At 43.6% G+C, this 20532-nt stretch overlaps 1 protein-coding gene across 6 annotated transcripts in view; it reads left to right on the top strand.

Moving 5' to 3' along the window:
* dennd2b (DENN domain containing 2B) overlaps positions 1-20532 on the top strand; it is a 77495-nt gene that overhangs the window by 47999 nt on the left and 8964 nt on the right. For all 6 annotated transcript variants that reach the window (XR_014610792.1, XR_014610793.1, XM_084154682.1 and 3 more), the window contains 10 exons: positions 3361-3479; positions 3977-4189; positions 4624-4720; positions 4901-4945; positions 5785-5969; positions 9620-9729; positions 10222-10291; positions 11654-11731; positions 13105-13245; positions 13408-13556. Coding sequence is in view for 4 of the 6 variants with exons in the window: in XM_084154682.1 (XP_084010808.1) it covers positions 3361-3479; positions 3977-4189; positions 4624-4720; positions 4901-4945; positions 5785-5969; positions 9620-9729; positions 10222-10291; positions 11654-11731; positions 13105-13245; positions 13408-13556 (1207 nt within the window). In the remaining 2 variants the exon portion in view is untranslated. The remainder of the gene's footprint in view (positions 1-3360; positions 3480-3976; positions 4190-4623; positions 4721-4900; positions 4946-5784; positions 5970-9619; positions 9730-10221; positions 10292-11653; positions 11732-13104; positions 13246-13407; positions 13557-20532) is intronic.

The following is a 20532-nucleotide window of genomic DNA, read 5'->3' as shown; positions in this document are numbered from 1 at the left end:
CCTGTAATCCATGTTTTTTGGTTTGGATACATTCTTATAGTCACTGTGGGGATGAAATCGTCTATGCACTTATTGATGAAGCATGTGACTGTTGTGATAAACTCCTCAATGCTATCGGATGAATCCCGGAACATATTCCAGTTTGCTTCATCCAACCACTTCCGTATTCAGCGCATCACTGGTACTTCCTGTTTGAGCTTTTGTTTGTAAACAGGATGCAGGAGAATGTAGTCATGGTCAGAGGACGAGGGAGGGCCTCGTATGCGTTTCTGTGGGTAGAATAAAAGTGGTCTAGAGTTTTAGTGCCATTAGTGACACAGGAGACGTGTTGGTAGAAGTGAGGTAGGACGGTTTTAAGTCTCCACCCACCCACTTGTTTGTTTATGGCCCCATACAGTTAGTTGAGTGCCAGAGTGGTGTTGGCTTGTGGAGGGATGTAGACAGCTGTGATAATTACGGATGAGAACTCTCTTGGTAGATTAAAGGGTCTGTAGCTAACCATGAGGTATTCTATATCAGGTGAGCAAAAGCTTGAGATTTCCTTTACACTGGAAGCAGCACGTCAGTTGTTATTTATGAAAAAAACACACTTTCGACTTCCCGAAGCCGCCGTCCGATTCTGCCGCTGCATGGAGAATCCACAGAGTACTACGTGCATAGCGTCATCATCCAGACACGTTTCAGTAAGACATCATATTGCAGCTTTTCAAGTCTCTCTGATAGGAGACTCTCGAATGAAGCTCATCCATCTTATTCTTGAGTGACTGGACATTTGCCAATATTCACTGGCTTCACTGGTTTCTCATTCTGAAGGCAGTGAAGTCAGTCTGAAGTCAGTGTCTCTTATGTCTAATTGGCAACTGTCAAAATGTACTTTGAGAAGATCAGTCATCTGCCACCTGTGTTATGATCAAATTCATGATTCATCATGGTGTTATGGTATAAATGGTTATATTATGACTATAGTTTGATTAGCGTAGTGCCACTGGGAACAGGTTGTGTACACAACAGTGACTCAGTAGTAATGGATCATGTCTGTGTCATCAACCCCAAGCTGAACTGAGTCTCTCTGACATCATTATGTCAGCAGTGGTGGTGGTGAGGTAAGATGGCCTCCCTGGCCTGTCTGTCTGAGCCATATTATCTCTGCTCTAACACTGCATGGCAATCTGCTGACTGGAATAATGATGCCTTGTTTTGTCTTTGTAATCATACATTTCACATAGATTTATGAATTGCTGATGAATACAGTATGGCATTTCTCTTTAATTTACAGTTGAATATATACTGTAGTTTTTAGCATTTTTGAGGTATGAGTGTTAAACAATTTAGATTCCAAAAATACTGTGCATCTCCCAGCATAATTTGGCCCATGTGGTCACAAGCGTTCTCTGTCCTCAGGGTGAAGGATGTACACTGTACAGTTACAGCATGGTTTGTGGTGCCACCAAATGTTTAGACAGATCTCGAGCCCGTTTTGGTCACATGAACATCTCTGTTTATCACATGAATGAGTGGTGCCACTGTAGCAGCCACTCGACGGTGAGGGACATTCTGTCCATAGCCCTTTTATAGGGTAATCCGATCCTGACATTGTGTAGATAGTCTGTCCTCTGTCTCGCTCTAGAGAGAGCCTATTGTGTAAACCGATGCCGAGTCACAGCGTGGGTGCAGCCAGGCCAGGAGAGGTGTGCCCACTCTGTGTGTGTGTTTGGATGTGAGTAACCACAGCAGTTGATTAGTACCCTCCAGTGCGTCAGAAGCCAGGAAGACATATCATCATCCCAGCAGGCTGTCATTACTCTGCTTCAGTTGAATGGTGTCCCAGAACACTGAGGGGTCAGTCAGTCCATCCCTAGAGCTGGGTCATATGGACAAAAATCCATATTGCGATAAATTGCCTGAATTGATGCGATAACGATAAATAGAACTATATGTTTATAACATTAATGTGCACTAGTTTTTTTTATTATCCTTTAAACTACTACTACTAGTTTGAAGTTTGTAGCCATCAATTGTCCCATTAACAATCACACATATTAGTAAACTTATTTCATTTCAAACTTCACATTTCTCTAGTATAGGCTACTTATCGTAATGAACGATATCAGCAAAATGCCTGCGGTAAGTGATCAGTATGGTCGGTGTCGATAATTTTCAGTTTATGGTCCCAGCTCTATCCAGGCCTGTTATTCTATTCCTCAGCTCTAATAATACATAGGGAGGGAACAGGGAAGAGACCAGTCTGACTGGAATTTCATTTTCAGTATGACATGGCAGAATGCACTGATGATCTCACTAAGATGGTTCATAAATAGGCTATAAATGATGAACCCCTTTTAACAAAACAGATACCTTTAGCACAGTTTAACTTTGGCCTTCAAGGTGTTCCTCCAGTTCATAGGATTCTCTTCCATCATATTGAGATGGAAAGAATCTCAGACATTCATGCTGAAGTGTAGATTTAGTCTATTTTGACAGACACTAGCTCTGTTGTAAGACTCATGCTCGTCTTTCACTGCAAGTATTTTCCCTCATGCCTTTCGACACCATCTGGCTCTGTTTTCGTTTTTAGTGCAGTTCCTTCATTTTCTCACAACCTTTTCAGACCCAGCCAAAATGCTATTCTCAGAGCACATGTCTGGATGGACATGGGAAGGGGTGTTACACAAGTTTTTATACAAGCTGGCTGGCCCTTTTCCAAGTGACATCAGTGAAAGCAGTGCTGTGTGAGATTCCCATTTTTCCATTTCTCTGATCAGTTATTGATTGTATGCCAGTCAGTCAGTGTTTAGTGGGAAAACCCAAAACCCACACTCTTTGCGCAACACCTCTGAAGTGTTGAGTGAACATTTCTACATCTACAGTCTCATTGAAAGGATGTGAGAATGAAGTTCTGTGATACCTGAGAGGAGGAGGAAGATGCCCCCCTCCTCCCCCCTCCCCTCCCCCTCCCGCAGCAGACAGCCTGCATACTCCGGCCATGACTCACCACCAGCAGCCCAGTGTCCGGGAGTCTCGGCACAGTGCAGTCGGTCAGGGGCCAGCAGGGCCGCCGGAGCCCTGGGCCAAAAGTAACTTTTTAAAGAGACAGTACATTTGGGCATTGTAGCAGCCAGCTGAGAGTGACCTTTAACCTGGCCCCTGCATGACCTATCTGATCTGAGCTACACCACAGGGAGCCTCTCCAATTCCCTCTCTTGCCCCCCCGTCATCTCACACAGACCCTGGCCTGAAGCCTCTCTGGCTGTGTCTTGTCTAGTCAAATACCTTCCTTCTCCCTGAACCTTAACAGATCCTTCTGAACAGCTGCTGCTGTTATCTTAGACCTTAATCTGTTTTCTTAATGTCGTCACACAGAGAAGGAGAACCCGTACGAGGACGTGGACCTGAAGAGGAGGAGTTTGGGTCGGAAGAACCGCTTGGTACCGGAAAGCAACCGGACCTGGAGCTCCCAGAAACTCAACTCACCTCCTCAGGTAACCCAGCTAGCTAGCAGAACTGATGTATTTTCCTGCGGTAAAATTCTCCCTCAGACTAGAGTTAGATCTCTGAAACCTGGACAGGATCCTCCAATAATCTTGTTTCACAGCTAGATTTCTCATTAGTTGTGCTACAGAAGCCTTTTGATGTGCTGAAACCATTTGGAGTTCCAGTAAAATACTGTCTGTCTGCCTGGAAATGTAGGTTTGGCTCTGCTGCTTTAATATGGATGGGCACTGTCTCGTCGTAGGAAAGATGATTTAGAATTTCCTTGTGTTCAACTGGGAATGAGGTCACTGTGCGGTGAGGAAAATATATTGTATTATTCGGTATGGTTACTTATTGTCATGACAAAAACCTCAGTCAATCCCAGACCAAACCAGGATCCATTGCTTCATCCTATGGGCCCTGGTCAGAAGTAGTGCACTATAAAGGGAATAGGGTACCATCTGAGACACAGCCTCAGTATTGTCCTCTCTCTCCCCCTCCACAGCTGCCCTCTAAGCCCAGTAGCCTTTCCCTGCGCCTCTCTGGTCCCACAGACAAGAAGAGTCACCGGGCGTCCCGCCTGTCCAAGCGCCACAGCCATGATGACATGCTGCCGCCCCAGCTGGGGGTCTCTCCCTCCCCCTGCTGTCTGCTGGATGACGGCTTGAGCAGCGCCAGCGACACCCTGGCCTCCCGTAGACACCGGAGGATCCCCAAGGTACAATATAAAACACTCCAGGCTGTAGGAATGAACCTGTTCTCTCCATGAGGATCTCCTCAAGGACTATTCTGGGATGGAGCTCTTTTGTTTAACGTTTTTTGCAAGCCATGTATCTAACTGAAAGGCAAAATGGAGATGTAATGGATTTGCTATAGACTATACAAATGTCATTCTTTCGAATAATTCCTAAATGCACTGTGTCTGAACTCTTTGCTGATTCTCTTCATACTCTGTTTTAAACACAAGCCATATCCCAGGGATATTTCTGGACATGGAGAGAGAGAACTGAGAAGGATTTTATGTCAATCTCTTCCTCCTCCCACACACTCAAATGGAACCAACTTTGAAGAGCTTCACCACAGGAGATCAGATAGTCCTATACTGTAGGTGGTACACACACTGAGCTTCCCCTTTCCTCTCACTGTTTACAGATGGTCCAGAGAATCAACTCCATTTACTGTACCAAGCGAGGGAAGAAGAGGCTTAAGAAGCTGACCTTGTCTAATATTGAGACGGCATCTCTGAGAGGTACGTAGGGCTCATCCCTTCCTTCTCTCCATCCACTGTCTGGATCAGGGAGTAAATATTTGTGTCTCCGCCACCCACACAGTGTCCCAGTCATCTCATCTGTATGGCATAAACATATAGTTGTAGAGTTGACCCCTGACCCTAAACAAACCTTTTTTTTTCTTTCCGATCTGTTTACAGATGACAACAGCGAGAGCGAGAGCGACTCTGATGACAGGTTCAAAGGTGAGAGGTCACAGTATGCAGTTGAAGCTCAGTCCCTGGAGGGCAATGGTGCATGGATTTGTTTCACTCACAGCAGATACAACAAGCGCACGTCTCTGTTAGTTTTAACAAGTCGGTGTTTGGAACGAGACATCGATCAAGTGACTTGTGACCAAAGGGACCACAGAAATGTAACTGAAAGGCAAGATGTAATGGATTTGCTATAGACTATACAAAGTCATTATTTCGAATAATTCTTAAATGCACTGTGTCCGAACTCTTTGCTGATTCTGTTCTCACTCTGTTTTAAACACAAGCCATCTGTGATGACAGTTATGGTGAACTATAAGGTTTGTATTTCTCTCTAATCTGTGTTTAGGTTGTTATGTGTTGGACTGTGTGAGGATAAACATGTGTGAGTATAGAGGTTTAATCAGTGTGTGGAAACCCATCTAACGTTTTAAATCCAGTTAAGTTTTGGTTCCCAGAATGCTTTTGGTAGGTTAGAGATAACAATCATTTAACCTCCATTTGTTTGGTTTTTAAAGCATTTCGTGAATGTTTTTTTTTTTACATGCCAGGAACAGCCTGGCAAAGTTTTCGGGGGGAAGTTCCTACAATGTTTGATTTCATTTTCCTTTTACATTGTAACAGCGTTTTGGAAACATCTTGATTGACTAAATATGTTCCAATAATGTTTGGACTGTAAGCTCTTTGTCAGACTGCAGGGCTTGTATTGCACTATTAGCTGTGAGTGATGTCAGTTGTGTGTAGTACACAGTATTTGGGCTATACATTGTGTCAATACAACCCTGTACTGAAGGTTGAACTGTCCATATCCCTCTCTCTTCTCTCCCCAGCCCACACCCAGAGGCTGCTGAAGCTGCAGTCAATGCTGCGGAGGGCCCCTAGCTACCGCACACTGGAGCTGCAGCTGATTGAGTGGCAGGAAAGGGAGCTGTTTGAGTACTTTGTGGTGGTGTCCCTCAAGAAGAAGCCCACCAAGAACTCCTTCTCCCCCGAAGTCACCTACCAGTTCCCCAAGGTAAGGGAACAACCCAAACTGTATTCTGGCCCCTTTGGGCCCCTTGGTCATGGGTCAGACAGCAGTGTCAATTCCCTTTTTAAGTGAGAGAGAGGATTTAAACATGAAAGGGGTCCTCGTAGATAACTCTTCTGAGACATTACTCACTGGACCTACAGAAGTATGTATGCTGAGAGCGCTGATACAGTTGAAGTCGGAAGTTTACATAAACTTAGGTTGGAGTCATTAAAACTTGTTTTTCAACCACTCAACAACTTTCTTGTTAATAAACTATAGTTTTGGCAAGTCGGTTAGGACATCTACTTTGTGCATGACACAAGTAATTTTTACAACAATTGTTTACAGACAGATTATTTCACTTATAGTTCACTGTATCACAATTCCAGTGGGTCAGAAGTTTACATACACTAAGTTGACTGTGCCTTTAAACAGCTTGGACATTTCCCGAAAATGATGTCATGGCTATAGAAGCTTCTGATAGGCTAATTGACATAATTTGAGTCAATTGGAGGTGTACCTGTGGATGTATTTCAAGGCCTACCTTGAAACTCAGTGCCTCTTTGCTTGACATCATGGGAAAAAGAAAAAAAATGTGTAGACCTCCACAAGTCTGGTTCATCCTTGGGAGCAATTTCCAAACGCCTGAAGGTACCACATTCATCTGTACAAACAATAGAATGCAAGTATAAACACCATGGGACCACGCAGCCGTCATACTGCTCAGGAAGGAGACGCGTTCTGTCTCCTAGAGATGAACGTACTTTGGTGCAAAAAGTGCAAATCAATCCCAGAACAACAGCAAAGGACCTTGTGAAGATGCTGGAGGAAACAGGTACAAAAGTATCTATATCCACAGTAAAATGAGTCCTATATTGACATAACCTGAAAGGCCGCTCAGCAAGGAAGAAGCCACTGATCCAAAACTGCCATAAAAATGCCAGACTACGGTTTGCAACTGCACATGGGGACAAAGATTGTACTTTTTGGAGAAATGTCCTCTGGTATGATGAAACAAAAATGGAACTGTTTGGCCATAATGACCATCGTTATGTTTGGAGGAAAAAGGGGGTAGCTTGCAAGCCGAAGAACACCATCCCAACCGTGAAGCACGGGGGTGGCAGCATCATGCTGTGGGGGTGCTTTGCTGCAGGAGGGACTGGTGCACTTCACAAAATAGATGGCATCATGAGGAAGGAAAGTTATGTGGATATATTGCAACATCTCAAGACATCCGTCAGGAAGTTAAAGCTTGGTCGCAAATGGGTCTTCTAAATGGACAATGACCCCAAGCATACTTCCAAAGTTGTGGCAAAATGGCTTAAGGACAACAAAGTCAAGGTATTTGAGTGGCCATCACAAAGCCCTGACCTCAATCCTATAGAAAATGTGTGGGCAGAACTGAAAAAGCGTGTGCGAGCAAGGAGGCCTACAAACCTGACTCAGTTACACCATTCCCTCACCTACCCTGGACGATGCTTGGCCAATTGTGCGACACCCCATGGGTCTCCCGGTCGCGGCCGGCTACGTACCCTTGACTTATTCCACATTTTGTTGTGTTACTGCCTGAATTCAAAATTAATTTAAACAAACAAATCTCACCCATCTACACCCAATACCCCATATTGACAAAGTGAAAACATGTTTTTTGAAATTTTAGCACATAAAAAAAATGACATACAGAAATATCTAATTTACATAAAAATTCACACCCCTGAGTCAATACATGGTATAATCACCTATGGCGGCGATTACAGCTGAGTCTTTCTGGGTAAGTCTCTAAGAGCTTTGCACACCTGGATTGTACAATATTTGCACATTATTCTTTTTTAAATTCTTCAAGCTGTCAAGTTGGTTGTTGATCATTTCTAGACAGCCATTTTCAAGTCTTGTCATAGATTTTCATGCCGATTTTAAGTCAAAACTGTAACTAGGCCACTCAGGAACATTCAATGTTGTCTTGGTTATCAACTCCAGTGTATATTTGGCCTTGTGTTTTAGGTTATTGTCCTGCTGAAAGGTGAATTTGACTCCCAGTATCTGTTGGAAAGCAGACTGAATCAGGTTTTCCTCTAGGATTTTGCCTGTGCTTGTGGTCCTCTGTAGCTCAATTGGTAGAGCATGGCGCTTGTAACGCCAGGGTAGTGGGTTCGATCCCCGGGACCACCCATACGTAAAAATGTATGCACACATGACTGTAAGTCGCTTTGGATAAAAGCGTCTGCTAAATGGCATATTATATTATTATTATATTCAGTTTATTTTTATCCTAAAAAGAACTCTGTAGTCCTTGACGATAACAAGTATACCCATAACATGATGCAGCCACCACCATGCTTGAAAATATGAAGAGTGGTCCTCAGTGATGTGTTGTGCTGGATTTACCCCAAACATAACACTTTGTATTCAGGACATAAAGTTAATGTCTTTGTCACATGATTTGCCATTTTACTTTAGTGCCTTATTGCAAACAGGATGCATGTTTTGGAATATGTTGATTCTGTACAGGCTTCCTTCTTTTCTTCTCTTCTTTCCTTCATTTAGGTTAGTATTGTGGAGTAACTACAGTGTTGTTGATCCATCCTCAGTTTTCTCCTATCACAGCCATTAAACTGGAACTGTTTTAAAGTCACTATTGTTCTCATGGTGAAATCCCTGAGCGGTTTCCTTCCTCTCTGGCAACTGAGTTAGGAAGGACTGTAGTGACTGGGTGTATTGATACACCATCCAAAGTGTAATTAATAACTTCACCATGCTCAAAGGGATATTCAATGTCTGTTCGTTTTTTTTACCCATCTACCAATAGGTGCCCTTCTTTACGAGGCATTAGAAAACCTCCCTGGTCTTTGTGGTTGAATCTGTGTTTGAAATTCACTGCTCGACTGAGGGACCTTACAGATAATCGAATGTGTGGTACAGAGATGAGGTAGTCATTCAAAAATCATGTTAAACAACATTTCTGTCCATGCAACTTATGTGACTTGTTACTCCTTAACTGGTTTAGACTTGCCATAACAAAGAGGTTGAATACTTATTGAATCAAGACATTTCAGCTTTTCATTTTAATTAATTTGTAAACATTTCTAAAAACATAATTCCACTTTGACATTATGTGTTATTATGTGGAGGCCAGTGACACAAATTCTCTTAAATTGAAGCTGTAACACAACAAAATGTGGAAAAAGTCAAGGAGTGTGAATACTTTCTGAAGGCACTGTAGATGCAGAGATTGCGGAAGAGTAGGGTCATGGCCGTAACATACGAGTTGAGGGAGTTTTGGGAGTTTATTGACAGTAAGTGGTGTAACCAGGAAACGGTTTCTATGGTACATAAGCGTTTACTTACTCAAAGATCTCTTTTTAAGTTATTTAAGATTTGGTTCAGTGATAGAATCCCCTGGGAGATGTCGGTATGTTGGTTCTCTGTCAGAGAAAAGCCTGACCCAATGACGTTGGGGGGGAGAGGGGGGTTGGTGGTAATGATAAGGGGAGGAGGCGCTGACCCTGTGTGGGAGAATGCTTAGGCTGGTAATTTATTCGTACTATAGGGGAAGTTTTTGGGGACCCTGTAAAGAGGACACTCAGTAGACTGTAAGCGTCTGGGTCTGTTTCTGACTGAGGCGTTTCCTGTTCCTTTCTCGTCTCGTCTCACAGCTAGAGAGGCCCACCAAGCTGATGAGGGAGGCAGAGCAGAGACTCAAAGCCATCCCCCAATTCTGCTTTCCAGATGCCAAGGACTGGACCCCAGTGTCTGAATACAGCAGGTACAGTATGGGTTACTATACAACCCCACTGCATCACTGAGGAAAGCTCACCACCACACTGTTGGCCTATTAGTCCCATTCCTTGCTACAACCAGATGGGCACTAATCAGTTGGGATGCACAAGTGTTTCATATATAGATTAAAGTTTTTAAAAACTACCAAATCGATAGTATGATTAGACGTGTAAATATCAACGAGTAAAATTAGGAAGAAAACACAGAGATTTAATGCCATTATCTCCATGAATTCCTGGTAGACTCTTACTCTCACTCCTACTCCTGACAACGTGGGTCCCTAAAACAGTCTTCTCTCTCCGCCACAGAGACTGTACTTCTTCACCAACCCTAAAGTGGGAATGAGATCCAACACTATGTTTCCTTTGATCACTGTTCAGTCTCTACAATCTGAATGCTGGTTTGACTATAATAGAGGCTGTGTGTCTGTGTGTCTGTGTGTGTGTGTGTGTGTGTGTGTGTGTGTTTCTCGGTACAGTGAGACCTTCTCGTTCATGTTGACTGGAGAGGATGGCAGCAGGAGGTTTGGGTACTGCAGGCGTCTGCTGGTAAGTAAGCCACCATTAGTTCACTGGTCCCTGTTCTGTTCACACCCTGCTGAGCCAGCCCTGTTTGTTTTGACAAGGTTTTTTTTATCTGAACAACTGATGTTTTTTTCCTGTGGGACCATTGAGGAGTTATTGCGTCACCAAGCTGGGTGTGAGTAGGAGAGAAAGTAAATAAAGTGAATTTTAATGGCCGTATGTAACAAAGCTTGGTTGTTTTTGCCTTTCAACACGGTCGGGATTAATCCTAGTATAACTGGACTCCTTCTGTTTCATGAGAGTTTCTCAGGAGAAGAATGACGAAAAACAAACCATGAAATGTCTAAGTTAGTCATTGTAGAGCACAACCCGCCAGTAAGGGTTTCTAGTCCTTTGATGTTTTATAATGAGCCCACATTTGGCTTGAGTTCAGAACGTATGGCTGTGTGGGATGTTGTGCTTGCTGTGATTTTTTTATGTCACTGTTATGCCCAAGAATGTGTACATTCACACAGTGTGTATGTTTTGTAGGGTTTGTCAGTGTGTTTTAGTAGCCTACTGTATTTATGTGTCACGTAGTCTTAAATTCAGTTGTGACTGTTTCTTGATTGTATTGAGCTCAGTAGTTGCTGACATTAAGTAGCTGTAGATCAGACGACTCCTGATGCTGTGAGAGAGTGTGAGGTTACTTTTCTCCTCTCCGGTAACCCAGCTCCTTCCTTCCCTGGTGGAAGTCTAAGGAGCTGGCATGAGCAACGCATTCCTAAGGACTTTAACCAAGCTCCACATGCTTGATTTAATCATCCATTTGGAGAAAGCAGAGGAGAAAATTGCATACCTAATATGGACAAGTGGATCGGGATTTCTTTATATGTATGCACGTGTTAATTTGTGTGTGTGTGTGTGTGTGTGTGTGTGTGTGTTTGGAGATGGATAGATCCAGGAGGCCTGGTTGGCTCCAGAGTAGACTGGTGTGTGATTGTTTAGTGTGGAGGGTAGAGGTGATCATTAACTGTGTAGAGACTGCAGCACCTGTGTTTAGTTTACAATGGGAAGCCTCAGTCTCTCCAGATTAAAGACGTCCACCAGCAGCAGAAAGGACTAATCTATAAATATTTGGTCAACCAAAGCTGATTGTGAACTAACCTGGTGCTTTATCTGAATAAAAGCAAGTACACCACATAGCTTTGGTCAAATTAAGCTGTTGGCTTTATCATGTTTGTGTGTATGATACTGTTACAGTATATTCTCATTGATGTTGCATATAAACCTAACCAAGCCCCTTTCTATTTATCTTAGTATCTATTGCCATATTACTGTCTGTGTCACCTTATAAGCCTCTCTTCCCCAGTGACTGACGACTCTTAATTTGTGCCCCTGTTCCAGCCAAGTGGGAAAGGGCCTCGCCTTCCTGAGGTGTACTGCGTCATCAGCCGACTGGGCTGTTTCCACCTGTTCTCTAAGGTGAGTTCATGCTTACACACAAACACACACACACACACACACACACACACACACACACACACACACACACACACACACACCCTAGTTTAGCCATTGTTGCGGTTACCTGTCTCTGAGTCGAGCCGAGGCCAGTGTTCCCAGGAGTGAGCTAGTTGAGGCTGTGCCAGCATTTCCACTCAAAGGCATCCTGTTCAGCATAAACCTTATTTTCTGCTTTTTTCTCTTTCTGATTTCCCAGTTAAATTGTTTCCTTCACTTGTTCCTGAGTTGAGATAACATGAAACAGAGTGCTCATTGTGTTTAAGTTCTCCATGCCTTATCTGCCTCCTCATGAATCCTCTATGAAGAGTGTATTTGAAGTGAATAAGGCCCGTGTTAAGGGAAACAGTTAAGAGGTAGTAGACGTATCTAATGAATGGAAATAACTTTTTATTACTGTGTCGTGAGTGCTAAAATGTGCCAAAAACTGTCCGTGAGTTTCATTTCATATTCATTTAGGGCTAAAAGGATGCATAAATACAATAGATTGTTTCTGTCTTGTGACAGCACGGGCACCTCAACAGTGAGGGTTGAACAGCCCTCATACAGATGGCAGGGTGTAGGTTTCAGAAGGCACCGTTTTGAGGGCTTGAGAGCTGCGTAGGTGAGAGAGGAAATGTTTTCCAAGGAGTTTGAAGTGCTTTTCTAGTTAAGGCGAGAAAGACGGGAGTGTTTGATTTCACCGGGAACAGAGGGTGTGTGGGGAGTGGAGGTGATATCATATGACCCTTAATGTGAGTGTGTGTCTCTCTCCAACAGACTTTCCAGACAGGAGTAGGCAGGTCTGAAACAGACAAACACATGGGCATATTGGGTGGGATTTTCCTTTGCCCTTTTCCACACATATCAGACAGCCACAGAAAGAAATTCATACTGTATTTGTCAAAAGGAGCAAAGGTAGCCTGGTTCCAGACATTAGCAGGAGCTTTCCTTCAGACAGCAACACGCTACCATTTCCATTCTATCTTCACTGGCCATACTGATTGAAGGTACTGGTCTTGGTCTATTACTAGGACTCTCAATCGACATCCCAAGTGACACCTTATTCCCTGTTTAGTTAACTGCTTTTGACCACGGTCCTTAAGGCACTATATTGGGGCTCCCGAGTGGCGCAGCGGTCTAAGGCACTGCATCGCAGTGCTAGAGGCGTCACTACAGACTCTGATTCGATTCCAGGCTGTATCACAATCCATTCTAAATAAGAATTTGTTCTTAACTGACTTGCCTAGTTAAATAAAAAAATAAAGGGAATTTGGGACATTCTGTTTAAAAAATTGAGTGTTGTGTCTGCAGTGTGGTCTAACTCTCAACCCCCTGTCCTGTGCTGTGTGTAGATCCTGGATGAGGTGGAGAGGCGGAGGGGGATCTCTGCAGCCCTAGTCTACCCCTTCATGAGGAGTCTGATGGAGTCACCCTTCCCAGCGCCGGGGAAGACCATCAAAGTCAAGACCTTCCTGCCTGGAGCAGGGAATGAGGTTAGAGACACATCAGCCCTTGGTTACTAAGGTTCCAGCAAAGAAGGATGATGCATGAAGATAATGAGATGTATGCTTAATTGAGCATGACCTGTGACCTCTGTGAATGTATGACTGGTTGTGACCCCAGGTTGTGACCCCAGGTGGTGTTCTCCTCCCCAGGTCATTGAGCTGAGGCGGCCCATGGACTCCAGACTGGAGCATGTAGACTTTGACAGTCTCTTCAGCTGCCTGAGTGTGCGTCAGGTGGTGCAGGTCTTCGCCTCCCTGCTGCTGGAGCGCAGAGTCATCTTTGTGGCTGATAAACTCAGGTGAGCGGCCAGACTTATTGTTAGTAACCCTTCTAGTGATAAGTAAAGATGGAGAGAGAACTGAATCACCTTCTCATGGGAAGCTGTACCTGACTAATGGTCATGCCTTGTTAGAGGCAGGTGGGGGTTGTTGAAACTTGTAGATGTTAGATGATAGTTACTTGTGCCAAGTGAAATGCTCAATAATACCTTTAGAGGAAGTATTTTGTTTAGGTAGTTCTGAAACGCTGTTGTCATTTTTAAATAATGATTGAAACTACAGTATTTACAGATAAATCTGATACGTAGAGCTCTGAAGGCCTGCTCATATTTTAGTGTAAGGTTATCGCTCGACAAAGATCTTAACCCTCTGACATTAGGCTATAAATGGTAAAAATAGTTCCTAGAATACTTCATCCTTCTCACACATGGTGGCTAGGAGTGAGATAAATTGCTGTCTAGGATTACATTGTATGTTAGCAATAATATCCCTCCTCATTTATCGCTGAAGTCCACTGTCTTTTTCTGCAGTGAATCCACCTATTCTAACTCCATTACAATAACATCTGCCTTAAATGAGAGGGATTTTATCGCATGCTCTTGTACATTTTCCCTTTTCTGTTTACGTTCACACAGAGGCCTGACTGGATTTGTTCAATTTAAAAAGGTATTCTCAGACCCACCTCATTGCTGAGCTCAGGGTTCCTCTATCTGTATCTTTCTGGACACATGGCTGTAAAGTACAGACTGACTATGATACCGTCATCATAACACTGTTTCACATGTCTTGGTGCATTTCCTCTCACAGAGATGACATATCCTGAACTTTAAAGAACGGACTAACTTCAAAGAGAGATTATTTACATAGTATGTATAACAGTTACAATAGTGGGGATTGCCCTGCCACTCTGCCAGTGCACTCTGGCTCACCCTAACTGTTGATGCCAGATTTAATTCCTCAGTCGAGCTACTTGCCATTCACCCGATCTGCACGGAAAATAGCAGCCTTCTACTGTGGCTTTGTCAGTTGGTGCTTAACGGGTTTAGCATGCGGGGACAGGGTTAGAACTGTTAAATTAATCGGTGTAGCCATCTTGGACCGCACCTACCATCATGGAGTAATGGAACTCTCCCTGCATGGACTCACAACTGATGTGGTTCCAGAAGTGGGTCATCTCTCTGCCGGGGGCCACTGTCCAACCACAGCAGGCAGGGTGGGGTGGGGCCGATAACATGGAGCTAGGGGTCTCCAAGGAGCCAGAGTCCCACCAGGCAGGCACAGCAATCTGCCCCTGGCTATAGCACAGCACTCTGGGCTGAGGGGCTCTGTTAGAGGGGGGCAGGTTTGTGTTGAACGGTAATCTCTACATATCAGAGGACAGTTTAAACAAACATCAGTGGGGGCAGTGACTGTGAGGGGAAGGAATGTACTTCCTGTGTGCAGCGACTCTCCCCTCTGATCTATGGCTTCACTGTCACTGTATGACTGATGGCGCCATGTTCATTCCCTGGTCCCTGCCTGGCCTGTTCACTACAGCCCTCTCTCCACCCAGGGGGACTCCGAAAAAGCTGTTTTTGTCGTCACTCCGCCGTTTGAGACAACGACAACGACTCCCGGGTTCATGTCAGTTGGCACATCACCCAAAGATTGTTAATCAGTCACCCATTTCTAAGGGCTCTCGTGAACAGCAGCAAGGACTTGAGAGCTGGATCGAATAGTCTGTGTCTGAGGTACTGTTAGTTAACAACACTGAAAATCAGCACCATGAGTCTGAACAGACTACAGTACTACAGCCCTGCTCAATATTATAACTTCATTGAAAACCATACACTATGACTTTTTTGAATATCATAAAACCTGCTTTGTATCAACACAATCAGCGCGCCCCAGAAAACGGACCAGACCCCCTGTGTCTCAGTTCCCATTGAAAACAGGATTCAAGGAGCCACTCTGGGCGTCATTGGGCCGTGTTGGGGAGAAGGGAGAGACCCTCTACTGACTTCACAGGTAAAAGGGTCTGGTCCCGCTGGAGACAGAGAACACAATCCAATCCCAGAATTCCCTTCCAACACAACATGATGTATGACTGGGTGTAATGTATATCCAATAGGAGAAGGGTCTGAGGGAGGGAAAACACCAAACAGGCCATGTTAGGGAATGTGTCAACACTGGGTTGTACTGTGGTAATATTTGATATATAAGTATTATTTTTAAACCAGATGGTTCGAGCCCTGAATGCTGATTGGCTGAAAGCAGGGGTATATCAGACCGTATACCATGGGTATGACAAAAAAAGCTAAAATGATTTTTGGCCTTACTGCTATTAGCCCATACAAATGCATTGAATAACAGATTCACTACATGGAACAACAGATGGTCCCCCCCAAAAATCAGATGTTTATTATTATTATTATTATTATTGTAGTTTTTTTTTTTACATGTATTTAACCTCTTATTGTTGGCGCTAAACAGTCTAAGTCCTGTCTAAGCCGAGGGGGTTCTACTAAGCTATATGGAATTGTTTTAAGAAGGTCATACCAAGGATCATTTTGCTATTTGATTTAGAATTTTGAGACCCCTTATATATTAAAATATGATTTGATTAACATTTTTATTTGGCCTTACTGCTGTTAGCCCATACAAACGCATTGAATAACAGATTCACTACATGGAACAACAGATAGGCCCCCCCAAAAAATAAAAGGATGTTTGTTCTGAAATGTCTGTCCTATATCTGAGAGAAATAAGAAAGATCAGCAAACATATTTTATTTTTTTACATGTATTTATTAACCCCTAATTTTTGGCACTAAACAACGGGCCATATATACAGTTGTATCATGTTTCAGGAGATGACCCAGATGCAGACAGTGTCGAAGTAACAAAAGTTTATTACAAAAACAGGGGGCAGGCAAACGACAGGTCAAGGGCAGGCAGAGGTCAGTAATCCAGAACAGAGTCCAAAAGGTACAGAATGGCAGGCAGGCTTTGGGTCAGGGCAGGCAGAATGGTCAAAACCGGGAAAACTAGAAAACAGGAACTTGAGAAAGACAGGAGCAAGGGGAAAACCGCTGGTAGGCTTAACGAAACAAAACGAACTGGCAACAGACAGAGAACACATGTATAAATACCCTGGGGAAAATGGGGAAGATGGGCGACACCTGGAGGGGGTGGAGACAATCACAAAGACAGGTGAAACAGATCAGGGTGTGACAAGTAGAGCAAAATGGAGAACACCATCGTGTTCGTGAGAGTCTCATCTTTCCACAGAGGTTTGTAGGCCAAACCGTTCGGACGCAACAGACGATTTTGTGAGAAGACCGATTTTCAGGATGTCTCATGGTCTGAAAAACACAGCTCTAGCTCTGTCACCTTTCATTGCAGATGCGGAAGTGCGACATAGATGGATGCGGTGGATTGAGACGCATCCAATGCAAACAAACAGATATCTCTAGCTTAAACTGACAATTGTTTGTTTTTTATTATTAATAATATGCTAATTAGAATATGCTAATTACACGTCAACCTTCAGGTTTTTTTTATGTTTATCTGACTTTTTTTGATATTATGGTAAAACCATGTGCAATCAAGTATAATGCGTTTAGCCGACTAAGATCAACAAATGGTCATGAGAAGCGAATATCAAATTACAGACAAGGTATAAAGCTTATGTTATAAGGCACTACTGACCCTTAGGCATTGTTCTGGGCCATTAGCCATGGGGCCAGTAAATTAGGGCTGAGCCTATGGGGTTACATGTACATTTTAGTCATTTAGCAGACGCTCTTATCCAGAGCGACTTACAGTAATATTTTTTTCATACTGGCCCCCCGTGGGAATCGAACCCACAATCCTGGCATTGCAAGCGCAATGCACTACCAACTAAGCTACACGGGACTACGTGTACTGTTGCGTTAACCCTTTATTTGTACTGTAGGCTGTGTGTGACTTGTTTAAGGGGTCACAACGGGTCGTTTGCCTAAAGAAAGCGTCTTGGTATGTCTCACCAAAACGTTTTCAAAATGCTTTATATCAGACATGTTGCTGCTTATCTGTGAAATCAAACAGCCAGACAGACAGTTACTCAGAACTGATGCTGATTAACCAGCAAATGGCTGCTGTAATAACAACGTTGATGCCTAATTACATAAATTCATCATCGGTTACATCAGTCTGTAATTGCTTAACCAGATTTACCTGAAGGCTCTGTGCTGGGATTGCTGCAGTGCTCATAATGTAAACATAATCTTCCAGTTATTATGGGTCTAGGGAGAGAAGGGTTACCACCACAGAGAGAGTTTAGGCTTGTTTGATCTGCCTGTGAGTCTAAATGGGCGGGTCTAAACTTTCCCTGCCATTCTATTGTTAGGGCTTGCCTGTGGGCTAGGTTCAAAATATACAGGTTAAGACAAGAGGATTCTAATATCCCATAACTCTTTGCAATTCATGGGACCAGCATTGCTAGTTAGCAACGGCGCTAGTAGATATCAATGGAGCTGATCCCATTAATCTGTTTATTTTCGAACGCTTCCGCATGGAATTACTTTGTTGTCTTAACCTTCCCATTTTCAGCCTAGCCTGTGGGTGTAGAGGTGATTGAATCGCTTCTCTTTTTTTGGGCCAATCTGAGAGCATGGAGGTAGTTTCCGATTACTGAAGTGCTTTAATAAGTCAATGTTTCTATTGTATTTGATGAGAGGCCAACAGTAGAAGAGACAGGGGGTTGGGGGTAGGTAGTGTGTGTATGAGTGGGAGAGAGGGAGAGAGGGAGAAAGCTAGAGGGTAAGAGAGGGAGAAACAGGGAGAAAGAAAGAGTGGGGGGTGCAGAGGCAGAGCAAAAGACCGCCTCTGAAAGCTTTTCTCATGGTCATGGTGAATTAATCAGGCTCTTGTTGTCTGAGGGGGAGAAGGAAGGCTGCTTTCTGTACCTAGTTTCCCCTTACACCGCTCACTGTAATATCAGAAAACTTCAAACTAACCCATGGTAGTCACCAGATGTATTGCATTTTTATTTGTTTAAAATCCTCCATTCACACCCCATTCATAATTTTCTTCTACCACCTGTTGAAATGACTGGGGTTTGCAGTAGATTCAGGAAGAGCCCATTGCTCCAGACTCCAGCAGCCGTATAATATGGTGTATGGCAGTCTATCTGTAACCGCAGGCTGTTAAAGTGAGCCACTGGAGGTAGCTACAGTGTACCGCTCTAATCTGGGAACATGCTGAACAGTTTATTTAGTCCCTTATTACTCCTGAACACTGTTGTATCACACTGAGCAATGCTGGCACCGCACCAAACAACCTACAACAACTTAACTCGTTCCCTGTGTGTCTTTCTAACACCCAAAGGTGGAGTGGATGAACACAGTGGAAACATATGTCAAAGATTTCTGTGAGACTGAAGAGGGAAACTCAGATGAGGGAAACCAGAGGCCAAGCATCTGACTTTCCCATAATTATTATTGTTATTATTATTAATATATACACACACTACAATGCTGCCCACAAGAAGCACTGGATTCAATAGGACCATGTGTAGGGTTGCCCAAGGGAAGCCTGATCTTACTCTTCAACAGCTTCCGCTGCAACTGTTCATACCAGGGAGTCCAAGCTTAGGCCGAGATGGGGACTTGAGATCCTTATGGAGAGGAAGTGGGGAAAAGACATTGGAGCTCTATGTGAATACTAAACATTCTGCTAGATGAGGACTGAGGGTTGATTCATTACTTATTTTATATTTACATCATTTAGCAGGGATGTCAATGGGAGAAGTTGAGTTATGAGCATACATCAATTAAGATTCAGCTCTGTATAGATAATACACACACACAAAATGCACCAATGAGCAGTATGCACACAAATTCAATCATCATTCTCATCATTGCTTAATTTGAGCCGGATCCTAATAAAAGCGATCAAAGTTCATTTGAGTTTCCTCAACGTTAATTCTCCTGACTCTAATCTGTCTGCTGTAGGCTACTAAAATATTTGATCAACTTCCAAATATTGTTTTACAAAGTAAAACAAGCGAGAGATAGACTTTTGGCACAAACACATCGGCCATCACCGGCATGTGAGTTGCGCATGATTGGGTTATTGAGTCAGTGAAACTGGAAAGCATTTTTAGGACTATAATTTCAACCTCATATTGTAGCCTACAATATGTGTGTCTCCACACACCTAGGCCTAGGCTATTGATGGATTCAAGACAAGGTCATTTTTATTGATCTCAGTGTGTCAGTGTCAAAGTAGCTTGTCATTTCGACCATTTGTGAGATATTAAAAAAGATTCTGCCAAAGTCTCCAGTCATGTAAAATGATGCAGAATTGCATGAAATGCATTTATAAAAGGCACAACAACAACAAAATCCCAGACCCTAGGCTACTAAAAATGTTCCCCATGTGTGCAACTTCTGGAAGTGCCTCTACTCTACTGCAGTGCTTTATCAGAGCTCCCCAGGTCACCCCTCTCTTGCGCTCACTTTTTTCCCCCGGTCCCTCCCGATGTACAAATTCATTCATCATTCTCACCCTGAAAAATATGTAGAGTATATATGCTTCAGCATTAGGAGCTGTTAGGCAACAGGTGTACTGATGCTCCTGCCAGGGCCTGTGTTTGTCCTAGGGTGAAATGGGCCCGTCTGGGCTGGTGGATGGTGCTGCTGACACTGGGACTCTCCATCCTGCACCTGTGGGTCTGACAGAGTAAGCCTGTCTGTCCTGAGAGTTTCCTGGGAATCTGCATGCTCAGCCACAGGCAGACCCAGGCCAACCATTCCTGATCTGACATGCTTATATAACCCCAAATGCAAAATATCACAAAGCAAAGTTAGGATCCTCTAAACTTAAGTGGACATGGTTTTGTTATGACCTAGTCTGTAAAGGTCTGCCATTCCTTTCTGCTTTAGGCTGCGTCCCAAATAGCACCCTTTTCCCTATTGTCCCAAAAACCACCCTTTTCCCTATGTAGTGCACTACTACCAATATGAGCTCTGAT

This window comes from Coregonus lavaretus (genome assembly GCF_964263955.1).
Source record: "Coregonus lavaretus genome assembly, chromosome: 37".
In the NCBI taxonomy this organism is placed as follows: Eukaryota; Metazoa; Chordata; class Actinopteri; order Salmoniformes; family Salmonidae; genus Coregonus; species Coregonus lavaretus.
The sequence above is the reverse complement of the archived record's forward strand: the minus strand, read 5'-3'. Positions and strand labels throughout refer to the sequence as shown.